At 33.3% G+C, this 21,010-nt stretch overlaps 1 protein-coding gene across 6 annotated transcripts; it reads left to right on the top strand.

Moving 5' to 3' along the window:
* Positions 1-11,036: 11,036 nt before the first annotated feature.
* Positions 11,037-20,829, top strand: LOC114313069 (SAWADEE protein). 6 transcript variants are annotated; one of them, XR_014339045.1, is made up of 8 exons: positions 11,053-11,456; positions 17,410-17,733; positions 17,872-17,914; positions 18,006-18,312; positions 18,491-18,569; positions 18,634-18,745; positions 19,835-20,046; positions 20,374-20,829. XR_014339045.1 is itself a non-coding variant. In XM_082884739.1 (7 exons), exons 1-6 carry the CDS (start codon positions 11,130-11,132, stop codon positions 19,997-19,999), a joined length of 1,245 nt encoding a protein of 414 aa, XP_082740865.1. In that variant the 5' UTR covers positions 11,037-11,129; the 3' UTR covers positions 20,000-20,046; positions 20,374-20,829. The 6 variants fall into 6 exon arrangements, 1 of the variants encoding a protein (XP_082740865.1); XR_014339047.1 differs by having other exon boundaries at positions 19,835-20,051; XR_014339046.1 differs by having other exon boundaries at positions 18,634-18,883.
* Positions 20,830-21,010: the final 181 nt, after the last annotated feature.

The following is a 21,010-nucleotide window of genomic DNA, read 5'->3' as shown; positions in this document are numbered from 1 at the left end:
ACTAAAAATACAATATGAATATAATACACACACGGATTTTTGGTCTTCATGAATAAGAAGGTTCTAAAATATTTTTAAACTTTCATAATTTTCTTTTAATTTTTTTTATCTAATTTGATTTTAAATTTAAATAAAATTTTTGATTTGATATGAATTGCTTTAACTTTTTCATTAAATTTTTATCAATTTTTAAAAGAACTTTCATTCTTATCCCAATTTTTTTTTCTTTTCACCAATTTTGATGGAAAAAACAATAATTTTCAACGTTTCATCTTTTTAAATTTTTATCAAATTATAATTTGATAAAAAAATATATTAACAGTTGAAGATTCTCTTAATTGGAATTATAGTGAAATAACATCTTAAAATAGTCAAAGTTTGAGTATGTGGTTGGTTAAAATGTATAATTTAATCAATTCTTTTCTCATATTTGTATAAAAATTGATACTTATGACTATATCATTATAAGTTGGATTATGAAAAAAAATTTGGGGTGTCAAATATTTTCCTTTTGTAAATATCGTACATATTAAAAAATGAAGAAATGAAAAAAGAAAAAGTGTAGCTTTTTTATATGTGTTTATTATTTTTGTTTGATGGACATAAATAATTGATGTTTCAATTTAAAAAATTAAAAAAATAGATTGAATTTTTTAGAGATAAAAGAAACTATCTAACTCTTCTACATACTATTAAGATAGACTCTTTCAATTTTAAAAATTAAAAGTAAAAAAAAAATAGATTGGATTTTTTAGAGATAAAAGAAACCATCTAACTCTTCTATATACCATTAAGATGGACTATTTTAATCACATAAAAAAAAATAGAAATTATATTTAGATATTATCCCTATATATTATGATATTACATACAACTATAGTTGTAACAAATTAATTATAATATACATGAAAAGTTATATTAAACTTTCAATTTTAATTAATTGAATTATAATTAACAAATACCAGTAATGGTCTAATGAGATAAAAAAAGAATAAAAATAAAGAACACAATGATATTTAAAAGTTTTAAATTTAGTTATACAAAAATCTAATATTATAGTAAATCTTGAATTTTCAATAAATTTTCACATTTTTTATAAAATAAAATGACAAAAAACATTAAAAAATTTGATATCCATTTTTTTAACTTCAATTTTATGGCCTTCACTGAAGAAAACAAAAACTGATCAAAATCCTTGGCATGGAACGGACATAGATACTTTGATTGCAATCATAATTACTAATAATTCTTCTCTACAATGTAAACCTATAAACAAACATATAAACCAAACAGAGGCTTAGCCTCTGTTTGGCAAGATGGTTTTCAGGCTTTTTTGGCTATTTTAGCCACAAAAAACAAAATAGGCTATTTTAGCCATAACAAACAAAACATCACATCCAACCTATAATCATTACATTCTTCTCTCACAAAAAAAGTCAAAAAAGCCAAAAAGCCAAAAAGCCCTTCCCAAACCAAGCTTTTTAGCCCAGGCTAAAATAGCCAAAAAAGCCAAAAAGCCAACCTACTTCCCAAACCAAGCCTAAAACGAAAACCAAAATCAAACGAGAAAAAGAATCACAGAGGAAAAAAATAAAATTAAAAAATAAATAAATTTATAGAGTAGGAGAATGTTACCTCCAATAACCTAAACCTCACCTAACCCAATCCATTAGCTCTTTTGTCGGTGTTCGCGAAGTTTAGGAGTTGGGATGACTAATCAGATTATTCTTTAAATAAAACTTAAAAATTAATTAATTTGTCTCATTAAGTGATTTGAAATTTTGATATATATACATCAAAAAAATAGATAATTATATTACTATATCATAATTCAAATGTAGATATTATCATATTTTTTTTAGATCCATATCTAAATTCTTATACTTTTTTTTTTTTTATTTTTGTGTGATTTTTATTTGGATTTTTTTTTTCAATTTATTTAAGACGGAGTTATGGGTAGCTATTTTTTTTTAATTTAATTTATCTTTGATTTCTATTTCTTTTTAATTATTATTATTTAGGTAAGTTATGATGCGAGTTAGATTTGTGATAGACATATAGGTTTTATTAATCTAAAGTATAATGGTGCGAGATATTTTCAAATTAGATTTGTTTAGATAAACTTTAAAGATTTTTAAAATTTAAAATTGGATATTGACATGCGAAAGAAAAATTTTAACTGAATAAATAAAAATCAAATTTATTAATTTTATCTGTTTCTATATCTGATTTTTAGTTTTTTTTTTTGGTTATTTTATAATATAAGATATAAGATATAGATAAATATCTACAACTTTCGTAAAAACTATTATCTCATTTTTTGGGGAAGAGAGAAGGAATACAATTTTAATATTTTTTTTTGAAAATCGGTGAGAGAGATTAGGATGGAGAAATTAGGAAATATTTTTGCTATTAAATAAATAAATCAGTCAATAGCTTTTTCAATCTATTTTATAAATTAAAAAATCAATAATTTTAGAAAATTGATTAATTTGTTCCATTAAGTGATTTAAAACTTTGATAGATATATATCAAAAAAATAGATAATTATATTACTAAATCATAATTCAAATTTAGATGTTATATTTTTTTGAGATTCATATCTAAATTCTTATCTTCTTTGTTTTTGTGTGTAACCATAGTGTATATGAGAAATTAAAAAGGATGTTGCAGTAATTATGAGAGAAGTCAAAAGGGTTTGTGGATTGAAAAAAGTCAATAAATACCGAGATTTTTTTTATTAAATCAAAAAAATTAAAAAATTAAAATTAAGATATTAAAATTCTCACAAAATTTATAGATCAGAAACCTTATCCTCTTTTTATGTAATATATAGATAGATTTGACAGTGGTGGTTCAAACTCACTATTGTTTAGCTGTTGTTGAAACCATCTAGTAATGGAACTCAAAGTTGTGGTTGTTTGGTATTGTTTTAGAGATTGGATGATAAAAATAGAGATAATGATATCTGTCAGTACTTGTTTGGATAATTAAGAATACAAAGAATAGTGAGAAAGAGAAATTTGTTAAAAATGGTGAGATAACGAAAAATATTTTTTATGTGAAAAGTCATACTAATATTTTTAGTTTCTTCATTTCAATAAAATGATAAATTAAAATGTTACCATTTCTTTTCTTGCCTATTGTCCTAGACAAAAAGCCTGCACAGATTCAGCATTAGCTAATTTGAACCTTATTAATTTGTAAATGCATAAATTTATAGAAAAAATTTTGAACACCATGAATCAATAGTATAGATAAATGTGGGGACATATTTTTTGGGTAGTCCACGTGGCCGAGGTTGTTGGCCGAGGTGCTACGTGGGCAGATCATGTTTGCCGAGATATTTGGGACACTGTCGAGGTATTCTGCGGTAATACCGGAATTCGAGATAAGCGGATAGGGGACAAGAGTCCTAGAATGGAAGAAGACTTCAGTTTGGGTAAATATAAGACTCTTAGAGAGTTTATCCTAAATCTACTGGGAGTTCAAGATTAGCAGTAATCCTAAGTCCATTAGAGCTAGGCTTCTATTGGGACTACGATTATGTTGGCTATAAAAGGGAGGCACCTCCATGGGTCTAGGGTATGCTTTTGATATTCTGTCTAGTGAGTTAAGCATTATTGGTTATCTTTGAGAGATATTGAGTACTGACTTGATCGTTGGAGTGCCCCCGGGTGGACGAGCCACCGCCGGAAACTCTTTTTTCTGTTGCAGGTCGTTCGGGCTTAATCTATTCTGCCGGTGCTCTCCAGCTGGGTACCTGTTTGGCAGTGTGGTTAGAAAAGCACCCACACAATTTGGCACCGTTTGTGAGAAAGAAAGGAGAATAGATGGCCAACGACGGACAGAAGGATAAGGTTGGGGACGAAATCCTTGCTGGGAGTGGAAAACACGTTGACCCAAATGCGGAAGAAGATGGTCACAATGAGGAGACTCAAAACCAGAATCACAGCACGAAAGACGTCGGCCAGGATGGCGACGTGCCAAAGAAACCAGATCAAAGTTGATACTACAACGAGGACGACCTCCCAGTATGGAAGGATAGATGCCTGCGGAGGGACGAAGAGGTGAAAGAGATGGCAAACAAGTTAGCAGACCTGTAATCGGTCATCAATTTCATGATGCAAAACAACGTCATACAGCCACCGTTCCTGCTGCAGGACCCGCCGATTCCAGCGGCCAAAAAAAGTGCCCAGAAAGAGGGGTAGAAAACGGTTCCTACAGTCCCTCAGCGTGGCGGGACCAAGGGACATTCTCACCGGCCTTCGCGGGAGGTCGGGCATGGAGAATCCCAGAAAGCACGTCGAACAAAAGAAACCTGCACCAAAGAACATCGAGATGTTTAGGAGAAGGAACTCTGTTTCGACATGACCAGTGGAGGGAGGTCCAAAAGGACTCACGATGACACTAGAAGTAGTGCGCCAAAGAGGCTGAAATCCGGAGATAGCCGAACCCTTAGACGAACCAAAAAGGATCTAGGAGATCACCTACAGAGGAAGCAACAAGATGCCGAGGGAACCCCCCGATCAAACCGAGAACGCCATTCTCGAAAGAATTAGACAAAGTTGAGGTCCCGAAGAGATTCAGTATGCCGAGGTTCCAGATATACGATGGGAAGTCGGACCCCAACTTTCACGTCGGATTATACCTGAACGCGATGGCGTTATACACTGGGAACGAGCCGTTGCTCTACAAAGTGTTTCCCTCATCATGCGGGGAAATTGCATCGGACTGGTTTCACAAGTTACCGAAAGGAATTGTGAAAACCTGGGAAGGCCTGGCCAAGATGTTTGTGGCCAGGTTCGTGACAAACAAACTACAGCCATTGAGGGTAGATGCCCTAATGGCCCTGAAGATCGGCGAGGATGAAAGCCGTAGGGCCTATGCCAAAAGGTATTATGAGGTATTCAACCGAATACCAGGATGCAACCAAGAGGTTGCGGTCATGTCGTTTAAAAACAGCTTGAAGGATGACTGCCTGCTTCGAAAATCACTGGCAAAGACATTGCCGAAAAGCATGGAGGAGTTGATGGCCAGAATAGAAAAGTATGCCAGAGCCGAGGAAGACACCCCGGGGACAAAGGCGTCCAAACAAGAGAAGAGAAATGGTTCGTCGAAGCAAAGCCGAGATAATACTGGACACGAGAAGACAAAAGCTTAGTCCAAGTGAGCAGATCCCAGATTCCAAATCTGGAATCCCAGATCCCAGAAGACAAGATCTCGACTTAGATGATTAAGTCCGAGAAGAGAAGAGTTTGGCCTAAGTTAAAGAATTTTTTTTTCACAAAGAAGCATGTAGAAACCATGCAGGGGACAGATCCCCTGCCCATAGAGCAATATCAAGGTTAAAGCCAAGTGCCTAATGAGAACCCAAGTGAAACTTAAGTTCACATTAGGGGGCAAAGGACTGAAGAATGATGCTTGGGAGTTGGAATTTCACAAGCTGAGATGATGTTTAACACTTGTTGAAATTCTGAGAGAATTTACAAGTTGAAGTTAAACCGAGATAATGTTTAACACTTGTTGAAACTTGAGAAAAGTTTACAAGTTGAAGTTAAACTGAGATTATGTTTAACACTTGTTGAAATTCCGAGAGAATTTACAAGTTGAAGTTAAACCGAGATGATGTTTAACACTTGTTGAAATTCTGAGAGAATTTACAAGTTGAAGTTAAATCGAGATAATGTTTAACACTTGTTGAAACTTGAGAAAATTTTATAAGTTGAAGTTAAACCGAGATTATATTTAACACTTGTTGAAATTCTGAGAGAATTTACAAGTTGAAGTTAAACCGAGATGATGTTTAACACTTGTTGAAACTCGAGAAAAGTTTACAAGTTGAAGTTAAACCGAAATAATGTTTAACACTTGTTGAAACTTGAGAAAAGTTTACAAGTTAAAGTTAAACAGAGATTATGTTTAACATTTGTTGAAATTCTGAGAGAATTTACAAGTTGAAGTTAAACCGAAATGATGTTTAACACTTGTTGAAACTTGAGACAAGTTTACAAGTTGAAGTTAAATCGAGATAATGTTTAACACTTGTTGAAACTTGAGACAAGTTTACAAGTTGAAGTTAAACCGAGATAATGTTTAACACTTGTTGAAACTTGAGAAAAGTTTACAAGTTGAAGTTAAACCGAGATTATGTTTAACACTTGTTAAAATTCTGAGAGAATTTACAAGTTGAAGTTAAACCGAGATGATGTTTAACACTTGTTGAAACTTGAGAAAAGTTTACAAGTTGAAGTTAAACCAAGATTATGTTTAACACTTGTTGAAACTTGAGAAAAGTTTACAAGTTAAAGTTAAACCGAGATCGTGTTTAACACTTGTTGAAACTTGAGAAAAATTTACAAGTTAAAGTTAAACCGAGATCATGTTTAACACTTGTTGAAATTCTGAGAGAATTTACAAGTTGAAGTTGAACCGAGAAAGAAGATTGATTTAACACTTGTTGAAATTTTGAGAAAATTTACAAGTTGAAATTAAATCCAAGGTTATAGAAGTGTCTATACACATACCGAAGTGACTATGTTACCAAGACTTGGAAGATAATGGAAGACAGAAGTCTTAAGAAGTAAAAGCAACACTTGTGAAAATATTTGTTACAATGTTTTCAAGTGTTAAACCGAGACCGAGATAAGCAAGGTTAGAAGTTTTGTCCGAGGTATGTTAACCTGGGGAGATTACACAGTTAAGGTGTATGTTGAAGACATGCAAATTGTATTCTAAGTATGGAATCATACAAGGCATTAAGAAGAGGGTAAACATTCAAAACACTTGAAAGAAGAAGTTAAAAAATGCATTCAGATAAGGGAAGAAGACACTTCGGCCTGACATTGAAGAATAAATTGTTTGAGTAACAAAAAAGTACAAGGTACAAAGACAGTACATGTTCAGTACATGGTGAAATTCAAGATACAGGTTAAAATGATCAAAAGACATGAATGAGTAAAGCAATGAAGCCGAAGTAAAATTCGCCGGGATCAGACAGTGGCCGTAAGCAAGGAAGTGCAGCAGAAGCCTCGCCAGAGGGGAGAGTGAAACTGGTTGCAGAAAGCTTCGCAAAGGCAGCAATAGAGGATTTGAAAGAGAAAGTTTAAACAAAAACGAAGATGCAGAAGTGGAAAGACGGAGAGAGTGAAGAGATTTTGATCAAATACGCAGATGCAAGGCGACTTAATGACGTGTATCAGACACGGCTCAGTAAAGAAAAGATGCGTGGCAGAAACGGTTGAACAATTGTACGTGCCAGCTCATACGCATGAAGAAAACTCTTGAAGTTCTTGATTTAATGAAACAAATACCTCAGCTGGAAGGACAGTTTCGGCTGAGAAACTTGAACGAATTTGGTTGTTGGATCCAAAGCCTTGATGAAAGCAGACTATAGGTCTAGGTCATATTGAGCCGACGAGTTCTGACTTCGGCAATAAATTATGAAGCAAGCTTAGCCGACGTGCTAGATGAAAGAGATAATATAGGTTCCATCACCTCAGTTTGCCGAGGTAATAAAACCTAGGGGGCAGTTATGGGGACATATTTTTTAGGTAGTCCACGTGGCCGAGGTTGTTGGCCGAGGTGCTACGTGGACAGATCATGTTTGCCGAGATATTTGGGGCATTGCCGAGGTATTCTGCGGCAATACCGGAATCCGAGATAAGCGGATAGGGGACAAGAGTCCTAGAATGGGAGAAGATTTCAGTTTGGGTAAAAATAAGACTCTTAGAGAGTTTATCCTAAATCTACTGGGAGTCCAAGATTAGCAGTAATCCTAAGTCCATTAGAGCTAGGTTTCTATTGGGACTATGATTGTGTTGGCTATAAAAGGGAGGCACCCCCATGGGTCTAGGGTATGCTTTTGATATTCTGTCTAGTGAGTTAAGCACTATTGGTTATCTATGAGAGATATTGAGTACTGACTTGATCGTTGGAGTGCCCCCGGGTGGACGAGCCACCGCCAAAAACTCTTCTTTCTGTTGCAAGTCGTTTGGGCTTAATCTATTCTGCCGGTGCTCTCCAGCTAGGTACCTGTTTGACAGTATGGTCAGAAAATCACCCACACAATAAATGTACAGAATTTATTCACATAAATATATATAAAAAAATAATGTGACTGAGATTAATGGCCTCTTCTAGGAAGTAGCTTATAAACTAGTTTATTAACTTTTTGGTTTGTTCACTTTTCTACTTTTTATATGCTTTCCGTAATAAGTAAAAAAAATCAACTTATTTAACATTTTGCAAAATAACCTAGATCTTTGTATGATAAAATACACATCTTGAATGAATGTAAACAATATATTAAATACTCTTTAAATATTCTTGGATGGCGCCTAACATTATGATTAGGGATGGTTGCGAGGCAGGTTTATAGAAATTCGCCCCGTTTCATATCATATCGGGGACAAGGCAAATCGGGAAGTGTCAGAAACGGGACGGGTGGCAAGTTAATTTTGTAAATTAAAAAATAAAATATTAGTAAAAGTTATAAACAATATAGTATATTACGAATAATAATTTATACTTAATGAGAATTATATTATATAAAATAGAAAATAAATGAATAAAAATTAATATTAAGTATAATATTTTAACTTTATTATAATAAAAATAAATAAATTATATATTATATGTAAATATATTTAATAAATATAATTGGGGTGAGATTCGGGTGGAATGGGAAAGCAAAATCTGTTTCTGCCCCACTTTTTAATAAATTATTTAAAAAAAAATTATATAAAAAATAAAAAAAATAATTAAGATGATAAATTCCGAACGAGGTCTAAGAGTGTTTTTTTTTTTTAAAAGAATTTAGGTCTGGGGCTGTTTGGTAGCACTTAAAAGCAGCTTAAATAAACTTTTAGCTCAAATTAAGTTATTTTGGTGTGCTTGGTAAAATTTAAAGGGATATATTATAGCTTTTATTAAGCTATTTTCAGCTTAAATTTGTAAGCACCTCAGGGGGTGCTTCTTGATTTCAGCTTATATGACAAGCTAAAATGGGAGGTGTAAAATGACTTAAATGCCCTTCCTAATTGATGCTAATTATAAGTGTGCCATGTATATAAACCATTTCTCACTCATTCTTCCTCTCTCACACAAACGAGAGAGGCGATTTCCGACGACCGAGCTCTATCTTTTCTCTCTTTCTCTCTCTCTTTCTCTCCGGTGTCTATCGCGATCAACAGCGTGAACCCTAGCTCTCTCTTCCTCTTCACGATCGACGCCGACAGCGCGATTTGAACCATAGCGATCTGAACCATCACGATCGACAGCGTGAACTCTAGCTCTCTCTCCCTCTTCGTGATCGACGCCGGCGGCGTGATTTGAACCATCGCGATCAACAGTGTAACCCTAGCTCTCTCTCATTCTTTGCGATCGACACTAGTAGTCAATCTGACTCTGGCTCTCTGTCTCTGTCGGTCAATTTGAAACCCTAGCGTCAGTTTGTCCCACTAGAGCTAGGGTTTTCAATTTATTTTTTATTTTTTATTTTTTTTTTCGTTGGAGGTTTTCAATGTTCTTTTTAATAAAAATAATAATAATAATTAATGAATAAAAAATAATAATTGATGCTAATTAATAATTTTAATTGACACTAATTAATTTATAATGAAAAAAAAATATACTAATTGATACCATTAATAATTTTACTATTAATGGATGCTTATTAAACCATTAATTGCCACTAATTAATTTATAATGAAAAAATGAAAAAAAAATTATATTAATTGATCCTATTAATAATTTTACTATTAATTGATGCTTATTAAACCATTAGTTGCCACCAATTAATTTATAATGAAAAAATGAAAATTTTTTTTATACTTATTGATCCTATCAATAATTTTATTGTTAATTGATACTTATTAAACCATTAATTGCCACCAATTAATTTATAATGAAAATATGAAAAAAATTTATAGTAATTGATCCTATTAATAATTTTACTATTAATTGATGCTTATTAAACCATTAATTACCACTAATTAATTTATAATGAAAAAAAAAATTATACTAATTGATCCTATTAATAATTTTACTATTAATTGATGCTTGTTAAACCATTAATTGCCACTAATTAATTTATAATGAAAAAATGAAAAAAAATTTATACTAATTGATTTATAATGAAAAATTGGAAATAATAATTTATAATGAAAAAATGAAAATAACAATTTATGAAATAATTATTTATGTAATACTAATTATATTAACTTTTATTAATGAAATAATTTTTTAAAAAAATTAAAATTGAAAAAAATGACAAAATATGCATTTTTATATTATATAAGGGTAAAAAAGATAATTACACATCAAAAAATTATTTTACAGCTTCTCAACCAAACACTATTCTACTGCTTAAATTCATAATCATACAGTTGCACCAAATAGGTTAACAACTTATGTTCACAACTATAAATTATAATCTATTAAGTTATAATTTATAATCATTTTTTCACAACTCTACTAAATAGGGCCAGAGTGTTATAACATGCTTTTAATATAAAAAATCATATTATTAAAAAAATAAAAAATAAAAAATCTCCCAATTTGAACGCAACCGAAAACAGTAGAAGCGTCACTTCTAATCTCGTTTGGGAATCCTCCTTTTTAGTCAAAAAGTTAAAAAATTACTAAATTAGTCAAAAAGCCAACAACTCATACAAAAAAGTCAAAGATTCTCTTTTCTCTCTATTTTTTGCACATCTTTTCATAAAAAGTCAAAAAGTCATCCCAAACATACTAATTTTTTTTAACTCATATTTTAGTCAAATAGCAAAAAAGTTACTAAATTAGGTCTCGTTTGGAAACAAGCTAATTTAGTAACTTTTTGGTTATTTGGCTAAAATATGAGCTAAAAAAAACTAGTATATTTGGAATGACTTTTTGACTTTTTATAAAAAGATGTGTAAAAAATAGAGAAAATTTTGATATGAATTATTAATTTTTTAACATTTTTTAATAATTTTTAACTTTTTGACTAAATAAGCTGGTTCTCAAACGAGGTCAAAACGAGGGCTAATGTGAGAAATTAGTCGGTACAGCGGCAGTACACAGCACCTACAACCACTCTATTTATATGTCTTTATTACTGTATCTGTAACGGCACCACCACCGCCATGATGGGTTACGACGACAATTCGTTGTACGATCTGGAGTTCCGATCGACGTTGGACGACGCTTGGTACAGCGTCCGAGTCGTACTCTCCGACGACGACACTCTCGTCGTCAAGTTCTGGAACTTCTCCGAATCCACCGACGAGAGCTTCGGAGTTGGCGATTTTAAGACGATCGAGGCCGTCGAGGAGTTCGTTCGGAGGTTTCGGCTTCCATCGCAGCAGTTGCAGGACAGCCAGTGCTCGAGACTCGTCGAAGGAATTGGTGTGTGTGCCTCTTTTACTTTCAGAGACGATGACATTCGCTTCTACGACGCCGTTGTCGAGGCGGTGAGTTTTGATTTCACGCCAGAGCTTTCTTTGTTTGGCGTCTGGTAAACAAAAAACTGAAAATTTGTAGTAGTATATATAGTATGAACAGTTTCTTTTTTGGAAAATTACAAAAATAAATTTAAATTTAAATTTTATTATTTATTTTCAATCTAAATTAAACTAATGCCCAGAGCCTCTCTCTAAACTCCAAGCATCTCTCTGATGTTGGGTTTGATTGGAGATTTTGAGAAGAGATTTAAAAAGAAAAAAAAAAAAATAAAATATGAGTAAAATATATTTATATTTTATATAATTTTACATAATTTTTTTTTTTTTAAACCTCTTAACCAAAGGCGACGGGTGTCCTCTAAACCTCTTTTGTAAGAGCATCTCCAATCTTGAACCAAAGTTTTCATCAAATCTGAGTAAAAAAATGACTTTTTCCTCAATCTGATATCGAGTGCTCCAACGGTTGATTTTAATCAAATTTTCATCAAATCTGTGCTGAGATAACCGGTTGGTCGACCGGTTAAGCCAAAAAATTGTTTTTTTTTTTTTGAAATTTTTTTTTTGAACCTTTTAGTGGTCGACCGGCTGGTCGACCGGTAAGGCAATTTTTTTTTTTTCTCAACTGTTTGACCTTTTTTTTGGAACTGTTTGAACGTTTTGGTGGTCGACCGGTTGGTCAACCGGCCAGTCGACCGGTTGGTCTCCCCCAACGGTCATGCACAGTATTTTGATGAAATACGGAGCCTGTCCTCATTTTGGTGAAACGTTTGGTGAAATCTCGATTTGATATCAATTTGGTGAAAGCGTTGGAACATGAAAAAGTGTTTTTTTCACCAAATTTTAAATTTGATGCCAGATTTGGTTCAGGGTTGGAGATGGTCTAAGCCTTTTGCGTTCGGCTGCGGGCCTCCTCTCCCCCATTCACCCCATTTTTTTCCTTTTCTTTGTCTTTTTGCTTTATCATATTGGAAGTTTGTCTACCACACGGCTACCAGACCTACCACCTTTCCGCCTCTGTAGATCCACTCTCACTAATTTGCCTCATCTCCTCCAGATCTGCCTCTGGCCATCGGCAATGTTTCAGATCTGATGTTTTACTTGCATCCAAACTTTCCTTCTCGCGCCCAAAATTTTAAGATTTAATTTCAGATCTTCTCACACCAATGCTATTTAACGCGTTTGTTTCACGTTAGGCGACAATCTCAATGTTTTCATATTTTAAGTTGAAGGTTACGGTAATGGAGTTTTGGATACATTTGGCACCTTAGATCTGGTTATTTTCAGTTTTTTTTTTAAATTTTTTTTTGTATTTGCGGTAATATTCCTCTCTTGTGGAGGTTGTGTTCCTTCTTTGTGAGGTTCTCCTCCTATGTGGAGGTCAGGATTCTCTCTCTTATGAAAGTTTATTATCTATGGGATCTTCAGTTACTGCTGTATGAGATTGATTCGATTTTTTATTGATTTTGTAAAAAAGAATTTCTTCTTGATCTAAAAAAAAAAAATTAAATTATTCATTTATTTTTTGTTAATAGGAAAATTGTCTGGAAAATAGTAATTTAGCCATTAAACTATGAGAAATTCTAATATACACCCCTTTAAAAGGGATGGACCATATGCACCTAGTTATGTCATTTTCTTATCAATTTTTTTTAGTTATACCTTATATTGTATTTAGTTATGACATTTTTATTTTTAGTTTTTATAATAATAACTCAAGAAATTGAAGTATGTCATTTTTTTTTAATCATAAGGTGCATATATCATAGTGTTTCCTTAAACTATACATAAATGTCTAAAATATGCTTTTTGGTAGACTTTAATGATTAAAATATCATTTTTCCTGTCAATTTTAATTAACGAAAATAAGTAGATGATTTAGATGGAGAATAAAAAAAACAAAAGGGTTTAATTTTATTTTGTTACAAGGGTATATTATTATTATTATTATTATTTGTAATTTGTCTATTTTTTTAGTCCAAAGTTTAACAATAACTAAAGAAAAGTATAGAAAAACAAAATGACATTCATTAGAGCATCTCCAATGGTTGTTGCTATATTGCCATTGCCATTGCTATTGCTATAATTTGGCAATGAATAGTGTTATTTTGCCAAATTATAACAATGGTGCTCCAATGGTCATTTGCTATTTTGGCAAATTCCAACGAACTTTACCTCCAAATTTGTAGTGTTGTTTGGATATAGGTTTTTTTGTGATTTTATTTTATTTTATTTTATTTTTGTCTTTTGTGACTTTTTTTTTAACTGTTTGTAAAAAAAAATTATATATTTATATTATTCCCGACTAGACAAATATAAAAAATAAAAAAAATTGAAAAATTGGAAAAATAAATAAATAAATAAATTTTATCTTTTTATTGCCTTCATTTGAAAAAATATATTTATTTTATCATTATACTTTATTGAAAAAATTAAATTATACTAAACTATTTTGCTATATTATACATTGCAAAAATAATATTACATTCTTTTGTAGAAAATACTCAAAAATAAAAACAAATATGAAATTTCATTACAAAATAAAAATATGAGGATTACTTGGCGAAAATTTCATTATATTATCCCGTAATTATTCATTAGGAGGCAGGGGGAAATAGTAATGCTAACATTTGAAGACCATTTGGCGAAAATCTCATTTTTTCGCATTGTGTAATACGCTTTCGTCTGAGAGTCCAAATGAGAAATGTCCGTAGTCATTATCATATGTTCTTCATTTTTCATCTCAAGGTCTTGTCTTCTGATCTCAAAGTCATGTTTTTTCATCTCCTGCAGTGCTTGAATCCTTTTTTCTTCTCTTTCATCTTTTTTCTTTTCCTTCTCAGTAAGGTATTGGTTAAATGTGTCCAATTGTGTGCTCATTTTTTGAACTTCAGCTTGAACGACTTGATTTTTTCGAAATAATTCTTTTGCAACTTTCCTACCCATAGGCCTTTTACTTTTTGCAGAGACACTGCTCTCACCAACAGTTGGATTGTTACCAACACTTGGACTGATGTCATCTTCAAAAGAAATGCAGTTATCCATAGGGGAATCGGAGGTTGAATTAGGGGAAAACGGTGTATGTAATATTGACTTCACCGTGTTCGTAGGAGTTACATCTTGCCACCTGATATTGTTTTGCAAGATTGGCCAACACTGTTCAAAAAGAAAATGTTTGTTTTCATCTTGATGGTATAATAGTTTTGCTTGAAGCATCTATATCAATAAAATATTTAATTAATTAATTAGTTAATTTTTATGTAAGACAAAATAAAAAAAACTAACATAATAAATGAAAATGAAATCTTACTATATTAACTTGTGACATCCCACTTGGATGTAGATTTTCGACTTGCGCTAGACACCCACGAAATTTGTTGCAACATTTCATGATTACACCCCATCGAGATGAGATAGACACTTGTGTTCTTGAGTGATCATTCTGCAGCGAGCAATAATTTTAAAAAATTCTTCCCCAAAAATGAGCATGCGATTGTGAATTTCCAACAATTGGATCTTCAGTAATGTGACACCAAGCTCTACAAATTGCCACATCTTCTTTAGTAGTGAATGATTTTTCTTTTTTTGTTTTTGATGAACCTTTCATAATGATTGGCTGAAAAAACTAAAAACAAAATATTTTCGAAAGTAATTTTGAAAGTTGGTTCTCAAATACAATTGAGATAAAGAGAGGAGAAAAGAAATATGTGCTGTGAATGAAATTGAGATTGGGGTTTCTATTTATAGAAATGTAAAATATGACCGTTTGGAAAAAAAACATGACCGTTAATTTATAATTGATATTTTTTTTTTGAATTTTTTTCCAGGCCAAAAGAGCACAACAGCTCTTTTGCCTTCCCAAGATAAATCACCACTGTCCACGTAAAGGATTTCCAACGGATAAGATCCATATCCAGAATGATCCAACCCTCTCCATCTCACTTCGACTCTGTCTCCCTCTCCCTCTCCCTCTCCCTCTCACTCTCACTTTTCTGTATAATCATCTTCCTCTCTTCATCATCCAGAATGATCCAACCCTCTCCATCTCACTTCGACTCTGTCTCCCTCTCTCTCACTCTCACTTCTACCTCCCACCGCTCTTTTGATCTCACTCATCTCTCTCTCTCTCTCTCACTCGTAGAACCCAGATCTTTGTAGTTGTCTCACTTCTACCCTCTCAATCGATCATTCATGTCTCTAAATCTCACAAACCCACCTCAATCGATCATCCATGCCTCCAAATCTCACAAACCCACCTCCAATCTGACAAACCCACCTCCTTCATCATCCATGTCTCCAAATCTCACAAACCCACTTCCATCTCCCATGGACATGAAAGACCATCCGTCGAAGACCACCCACCTCCTTCATCTCCCGCGATGGTATCGATCCCTCTCAATGTCACTGTCACTGTTACCCTCTTCTCTCTTTCTTCGATCGGCGATGAAGAAGATTGAAACCCTCTGTTTCTCTCACTCACTCCTCTCTGTCACTCTTTGTCTGACTCCTACAATGGATCGGTGATGGAGAAGATTGAAACCCTAATGATGAACACAAACAAGATCATCCAATTAATTGATCATCCCTCTCTGTCAGGTAATTTTTTTTCCTCACTGTCATCTAATTTTTTTTTGAATTTTCTGTGAAATTGATGGTGAAATTGTTGGTGATTTTAATTAATTGATTTTAATTAATTTTCTGTGTGAATTTGGAAATTGCTTCAAATTGCTGTGTTAATTAATTTGGAAACTGTGTTTGGAAAGGATGATGAAAAAGGGAGGGAGGGAAGGAGGAGGTTGGTTGAAGCTGATGACTTGGCAGCTTTGGCATGCCAAAGCTTGTGCCATATTTGACACAAGCTTTGGCATTTGCCAAAGATAGTAGTTGCTATAAGTTGCCATTGGAGCTACCTTTCTATCCACTGCTGCCATAATTTGGCAATAGCAGCTCCATTGGCACACCATTGGAGATGCTCTTAGAGTACCATTGCTAAATTATAGCATTCTGGGACTCTTCATTGCAAAAATTTAAAATTGGACTTTAGCTAGTCATTTTAGCGATGCACATTCAATCTTCCCAAATGTGGAGAGATTGGGAGAGAAAAGAAATCAATATTTTCATAATACAAATTTTGTCCCTGTAAAAATAAAAGAAATAGAATGATTGAAAGTATAAAAAGGGTTATTTTGGTAATATAACATAAAATAATTTCTTTTCTTTTCTCTTATGAAATCTAACCAAACAATAAGGAGAGAGATCACAATCATTTCTTTTATTTTATTTCTTACTTATCCAAACAAAAAAGAAAAATTACAATCATTTATTTTCTTTTCTTTTCTTTTCTCTTATAACTTAAGTAATCCTTTCTTTTATTTTCTCTCCTAGATTCCCAAACATAGTGTAAGATCACTTGTTCAATTAGTTTTTCTTTACTCTGTTTAAATTTTATTTGGGAAAGTGAGACTGTCAAAAAAATAATTTTAAAATTTTTGGGAGACTCTTTCCAGTTTGCACTAGTCTCCCTATACTGGGGAGCCATAGGGAATCTATGGGAGTTTGATTTTGTATAATTGACTTTATTTATTTATTTTTGATAATTCGGTATCCAGTCTCAATGGACCAATTAATCCGGGACCAATTCCACCGTCCTCTAGCGGGGAGTCATTTAAAGCCAGAGTAAAGCCCTTTATGAACTAATCCCAAGAAGTTGTTTGCACTTAGGAGGAGGTTTTGAACCTAAATCATGGAGGAAGCACACCCAGGTCCCAAGCCTTGACCACTAGGCCATGGCCAACCCTGTGAGGTTATGCTCTCTATTTTAACTAAACAATAGAGATTTGAAAATCTGTTGGGTTGATCTTAAAATTTTTGTAGAAGGTGTAGCAGTTGCTAACTATATTCAAAGCTGAGTTTTTTTTAATTTTATTTTATGTTTTCTCTTTAAATTTATTTTTGGATTTGATAGGTGCACCATGTGGAGCATTCATTTGCAAAAGAAGAGGAGGAATGCTTGTGCACCTTTCTGCTATTCTGGCAACATGGGCCAAATGAGGGTAATGTAACAGCTTCCGGTATTGCAAACATGTGCCTAATCCAACCTTTTGAACAAATGGATTCTAGGGTGGTCACTTTCTCAAAGATGGCAAAGGAGAAAGTCGAGATTGCTCGCCCTACACCTGGTTCAGCTTCTGATGGTAAAACTTCATTGGGTAAGAGTGCTACGTTTGACAAAGAAGATAGAAATTTGTCAACTGTCCAAGAGTCTACTTTATCTCAACGTGGGCTCCAGGCAAGTTGCATGATGTTCTGAGTTTTTCTTTGTTAGCATAAAAGCGCCTTTAATTACCCTTTTAAGTGTGACAATTTGGAATTTGCTTTGTTGTTTTTGTCATATCCGAACTCACATCTACTTGTTTTTCTGGTAAAGGAGGGTGTTAAGCAGTTTGGTAGCTTAGTACATACAAAAGAAGGTTTGTTCATTTGTTAACATACTAAATCATCACAAAGTTTCATTGTCCTTTCTTGCCAACTTTTTTTTTTTTTATTTTTCTTCTGAGGCAGGGAGGATTAACAAATTTCATGAGAGGAACCATCAAGATATAGATTTTGGAGGGGGATCTTACATGGGAGAATTTGGCAGTCATCATTTCATGTTAATTGAGAATTTGGAGAAAGATTTGTCTCCATCATCAATTATGGAATTCATACATAAACAAACATCTATCTCACCACAAGCATATGTTTTTCCAAGTTTATCATCAGAAACATATACAAGGGGCGTCATTGTATTGGATTGCAAGAAGAAGCTTAAGAAGATATATGAATTTTTAAATAATCCAGATCAAATTGTTATGTCGTCAAGGGGAAGGTATGCCTTAAAATATTTGTGGCTTAAGGGTTGTTGCCATAGTCGTGTCCAAAATTTCCATATTCTCTGTCCTACGATTATTTTTTTGTTGTTTATTTATATGTTATGTGAAATTCATGCAGCTTAAAGGCTTATCCAATGACCGATTAATGTTGATTTATTTGTTCATTTTCTGCAGGCCTTGGGTCATAACAGAAACTACTTCAAGGCGTGGAACCTTTAGGACTACTTTTGGGAGTCTAATACCAACATCTCAGGTAAGTTTTGTATTATTGTATAAACTTTAGGACTAGACTTGGGAATCTAATACCAACATCTCAGGTAAGTTTTGTATTACTAATGGGATACGAATGGGTTGCACTATGAGGAGAAAGTGTTCATATCCCTTGCAAAAAATGATATCAACCATTCCTATGGTAGGGTCTTATAATGGGTAAGATCTAAAATTTATAATAAAAACTCATTGATTTGATGGTTTTGACAAATTGTTTGACTTCTAACCTTTGGTTGGAGGATTTGAGGAGGGATTTGGAAACGGCAAAAGGAAAAGATGTGTGAAACTAAATGAAATGTAAGTATATTTTATTCACATTTCACTCACCTTTTCTCTTTCCTTTCCAAATCCCCCAACCAAACACACCTTTATGCTCCACTTAGGGTCTGAAACTAAAAAATGTTTAAAATCTTGCTTTGATGCTTTTGATTCCTTGATCTCCAATGCATATTTATATGAGTCTATATCTTTAGGAGAGTGGAAGCAGACAGTATTTTTTTCCTACCCATCTGGTTTCTTCAAGAAACTTTTTTTGTAAATATCTGCTAATTTCATCCCTTTACCCATTAGTGTTCCTATGTTTCCAAGTTCCAACTGTATTCTATTCTCTTGGACTAGCTTCTTCACCCCTGCTCATCCATTAAAATGCGAAAATCCTTGCCTATTTCTCATCACACCCGGCATCGATGTGGCACGTTCCGTTGCTTGGAGGGAACACCCTAGTCAACCCTTCTCGACTAATCACTACACCAGGGCTCCAATACACTACATTGAAAATAAGTAATGCCCCAACAAAAGAATTTTTAGGATTTGTATTCATAAAGGTGTGACTATAAGTTTTACATTGGTTACTAATTGGACACAACCCTCCTTGTTTATCTAGTCTTGTGACCAGCTTTGTCAAAAAAAGACACAGGATTGAATTATAAAAATATAGTAACAAAATAGAATGAGAAGAATAATATCTCAAACAAGGTTTTGGGGCATTTGCAATGGGGGTGTCACTAACTTATAGAAATTTTCCTTTTCATTTCAATTCTGCTACAGACATAGAAGCCGTTTATAAAATACACAAATGGATAAGATTTTATAGGATTTGTTAGTGGGGTTCACTTTGAAAAATCTTATCCGTCGATATAAATTTTGTCCGGTTTTGTGTCCGTAGACTTATTCTTTTCGTTTAGTATCAATTTTTGACGTTATTGGAAATTGATCTTCTGCAATTACATTTTACCGTGTAAATTTCAGAACAGAAGCATTGATGGTGAATTGAAGGTTGTCTGTAGAGGGGCTAAAGAATTCATGATAGCTCAACGTCTGAGGGACTTACTCAAAGAATTTGTGGAACACCAACAGCGACTTCACAAGAGGTTAACTTTGGAGGAGAAAAAGATCTTGCAGCCCGCTGTTTAGCTACAAGCAACTTCTCAGGCTCGTGGCAAATGTGTTAATACATTAAGGTAAGGTAATCATTCAATTTTCTATTTTATTTTTCCTGTTAGTAATAGGAGAATTTATTTATTGATGACACTAGTGCGATAAATCCGGGGATGAGACATGGTATCAAGTGTTCCTATGTTGTACATTTGTAGATTCTTCTAGGAGATCCCTATTCTTCTCGAGGTTGGGTTCACTTTGTGTTGAAATTTTGAAAGTTCTGGTGGCTATGTAAAGAAATTGATTGATGCTGCTGTTTTTTAGATTCACAGCCCAGATTTCTCCTCATCAGTCCTTAGTATATATTATCAGTATATATCACCATTAATGCCTATGTTTTCCTCTTATAGGTTGATCAACTTCTTTGTTCCAAGGACTTCATGTCTCTGATTTATAAAAGTTTGCTTTCAGCCAGCAACAGAGCTGCACTAGTGAACCAGTTTCTTCTTGTGCTGTTTCAGGCAACAAGAGTCTCCATCTCATCATAGCCATTTTGTACATTGACAAACTACCATTTCAGAAATGTTTATGTTTATGTACCCAGATTCAAATGTGTGAATCAGATTCATTCTAAATGAGTTTTGAATAGTTTTCTTAAGTATTTTTTGTAGGCACGTAGCAATGCTACTATTTTTTGTAGAAATGTTGTTGACCTTAGATGCCTATACCTACACCTTTTGTATAGTGCTTTCAGTGTTGTTGCAGCTTATATATATGGCATGAGGACTGAGGGTTTTTGTATGTATAATATATTGTTTGTGTCAAGATCCACCTTGTCTGTAAATACAAGCACCTGGTTTTCAGCCTTTCTTTGAGACTGCATTGTCTCTGAGCTGTTCAAAGGCATAATTGTGACTTTTTTGGTGGTTCAATGTGCCAATTTATGTACCTTAAAAATAAATTATCCTATATTTCTTCAAAGATGTATGGTCACGTTCCTTCAGTTACATATGTTGCTACTATTTTCTTTCCCTTCCCTTTCCAGCT

This window comes from Camellia sinensis, chromosome 8 (genome assembly GCF_055761805.1).
Source record: "Camellia sinensis isolate YWXY chromosome 8, ASM5576180v1, whole genome shotgun sequence".
Classification (NCBI taxonomy): domain Eukaryota; kingdom Viridiplantae; phylum Streptophyta; class Magnoliopsida; order Ericales; family Theaceae; genus Camellia; species Camellia sinensis.
The sequence above is the reverse complement of the archived record's forward strand: the minus strand, read 5'-3'. Positions and strand labels throughout refer to the sequence as shown.

Coding starts and splice junctions, on each gene's coding strand:
- LOC114313069 (XM_082884739.1), top strand. CDS start 11,130: ATGATGGGTTACGACGACAATTCGTTGTACGATCTGGAGTTCCGATCG. Junction 17,734..17,871: donor TATCTCAACGTGGGCTCCAG/GCAAGTTGCATG, acceptor TTTCTGGTAAAG/GAGGGTGTTAAGCAGTTTGG. Junction 17,915..18,005: donor CTTAGTACATACAAAAGAAG/GTTTGTTCATTT, acceptor CTTCTGAGGCAG/GGAGGATTAACAAATTTCAT.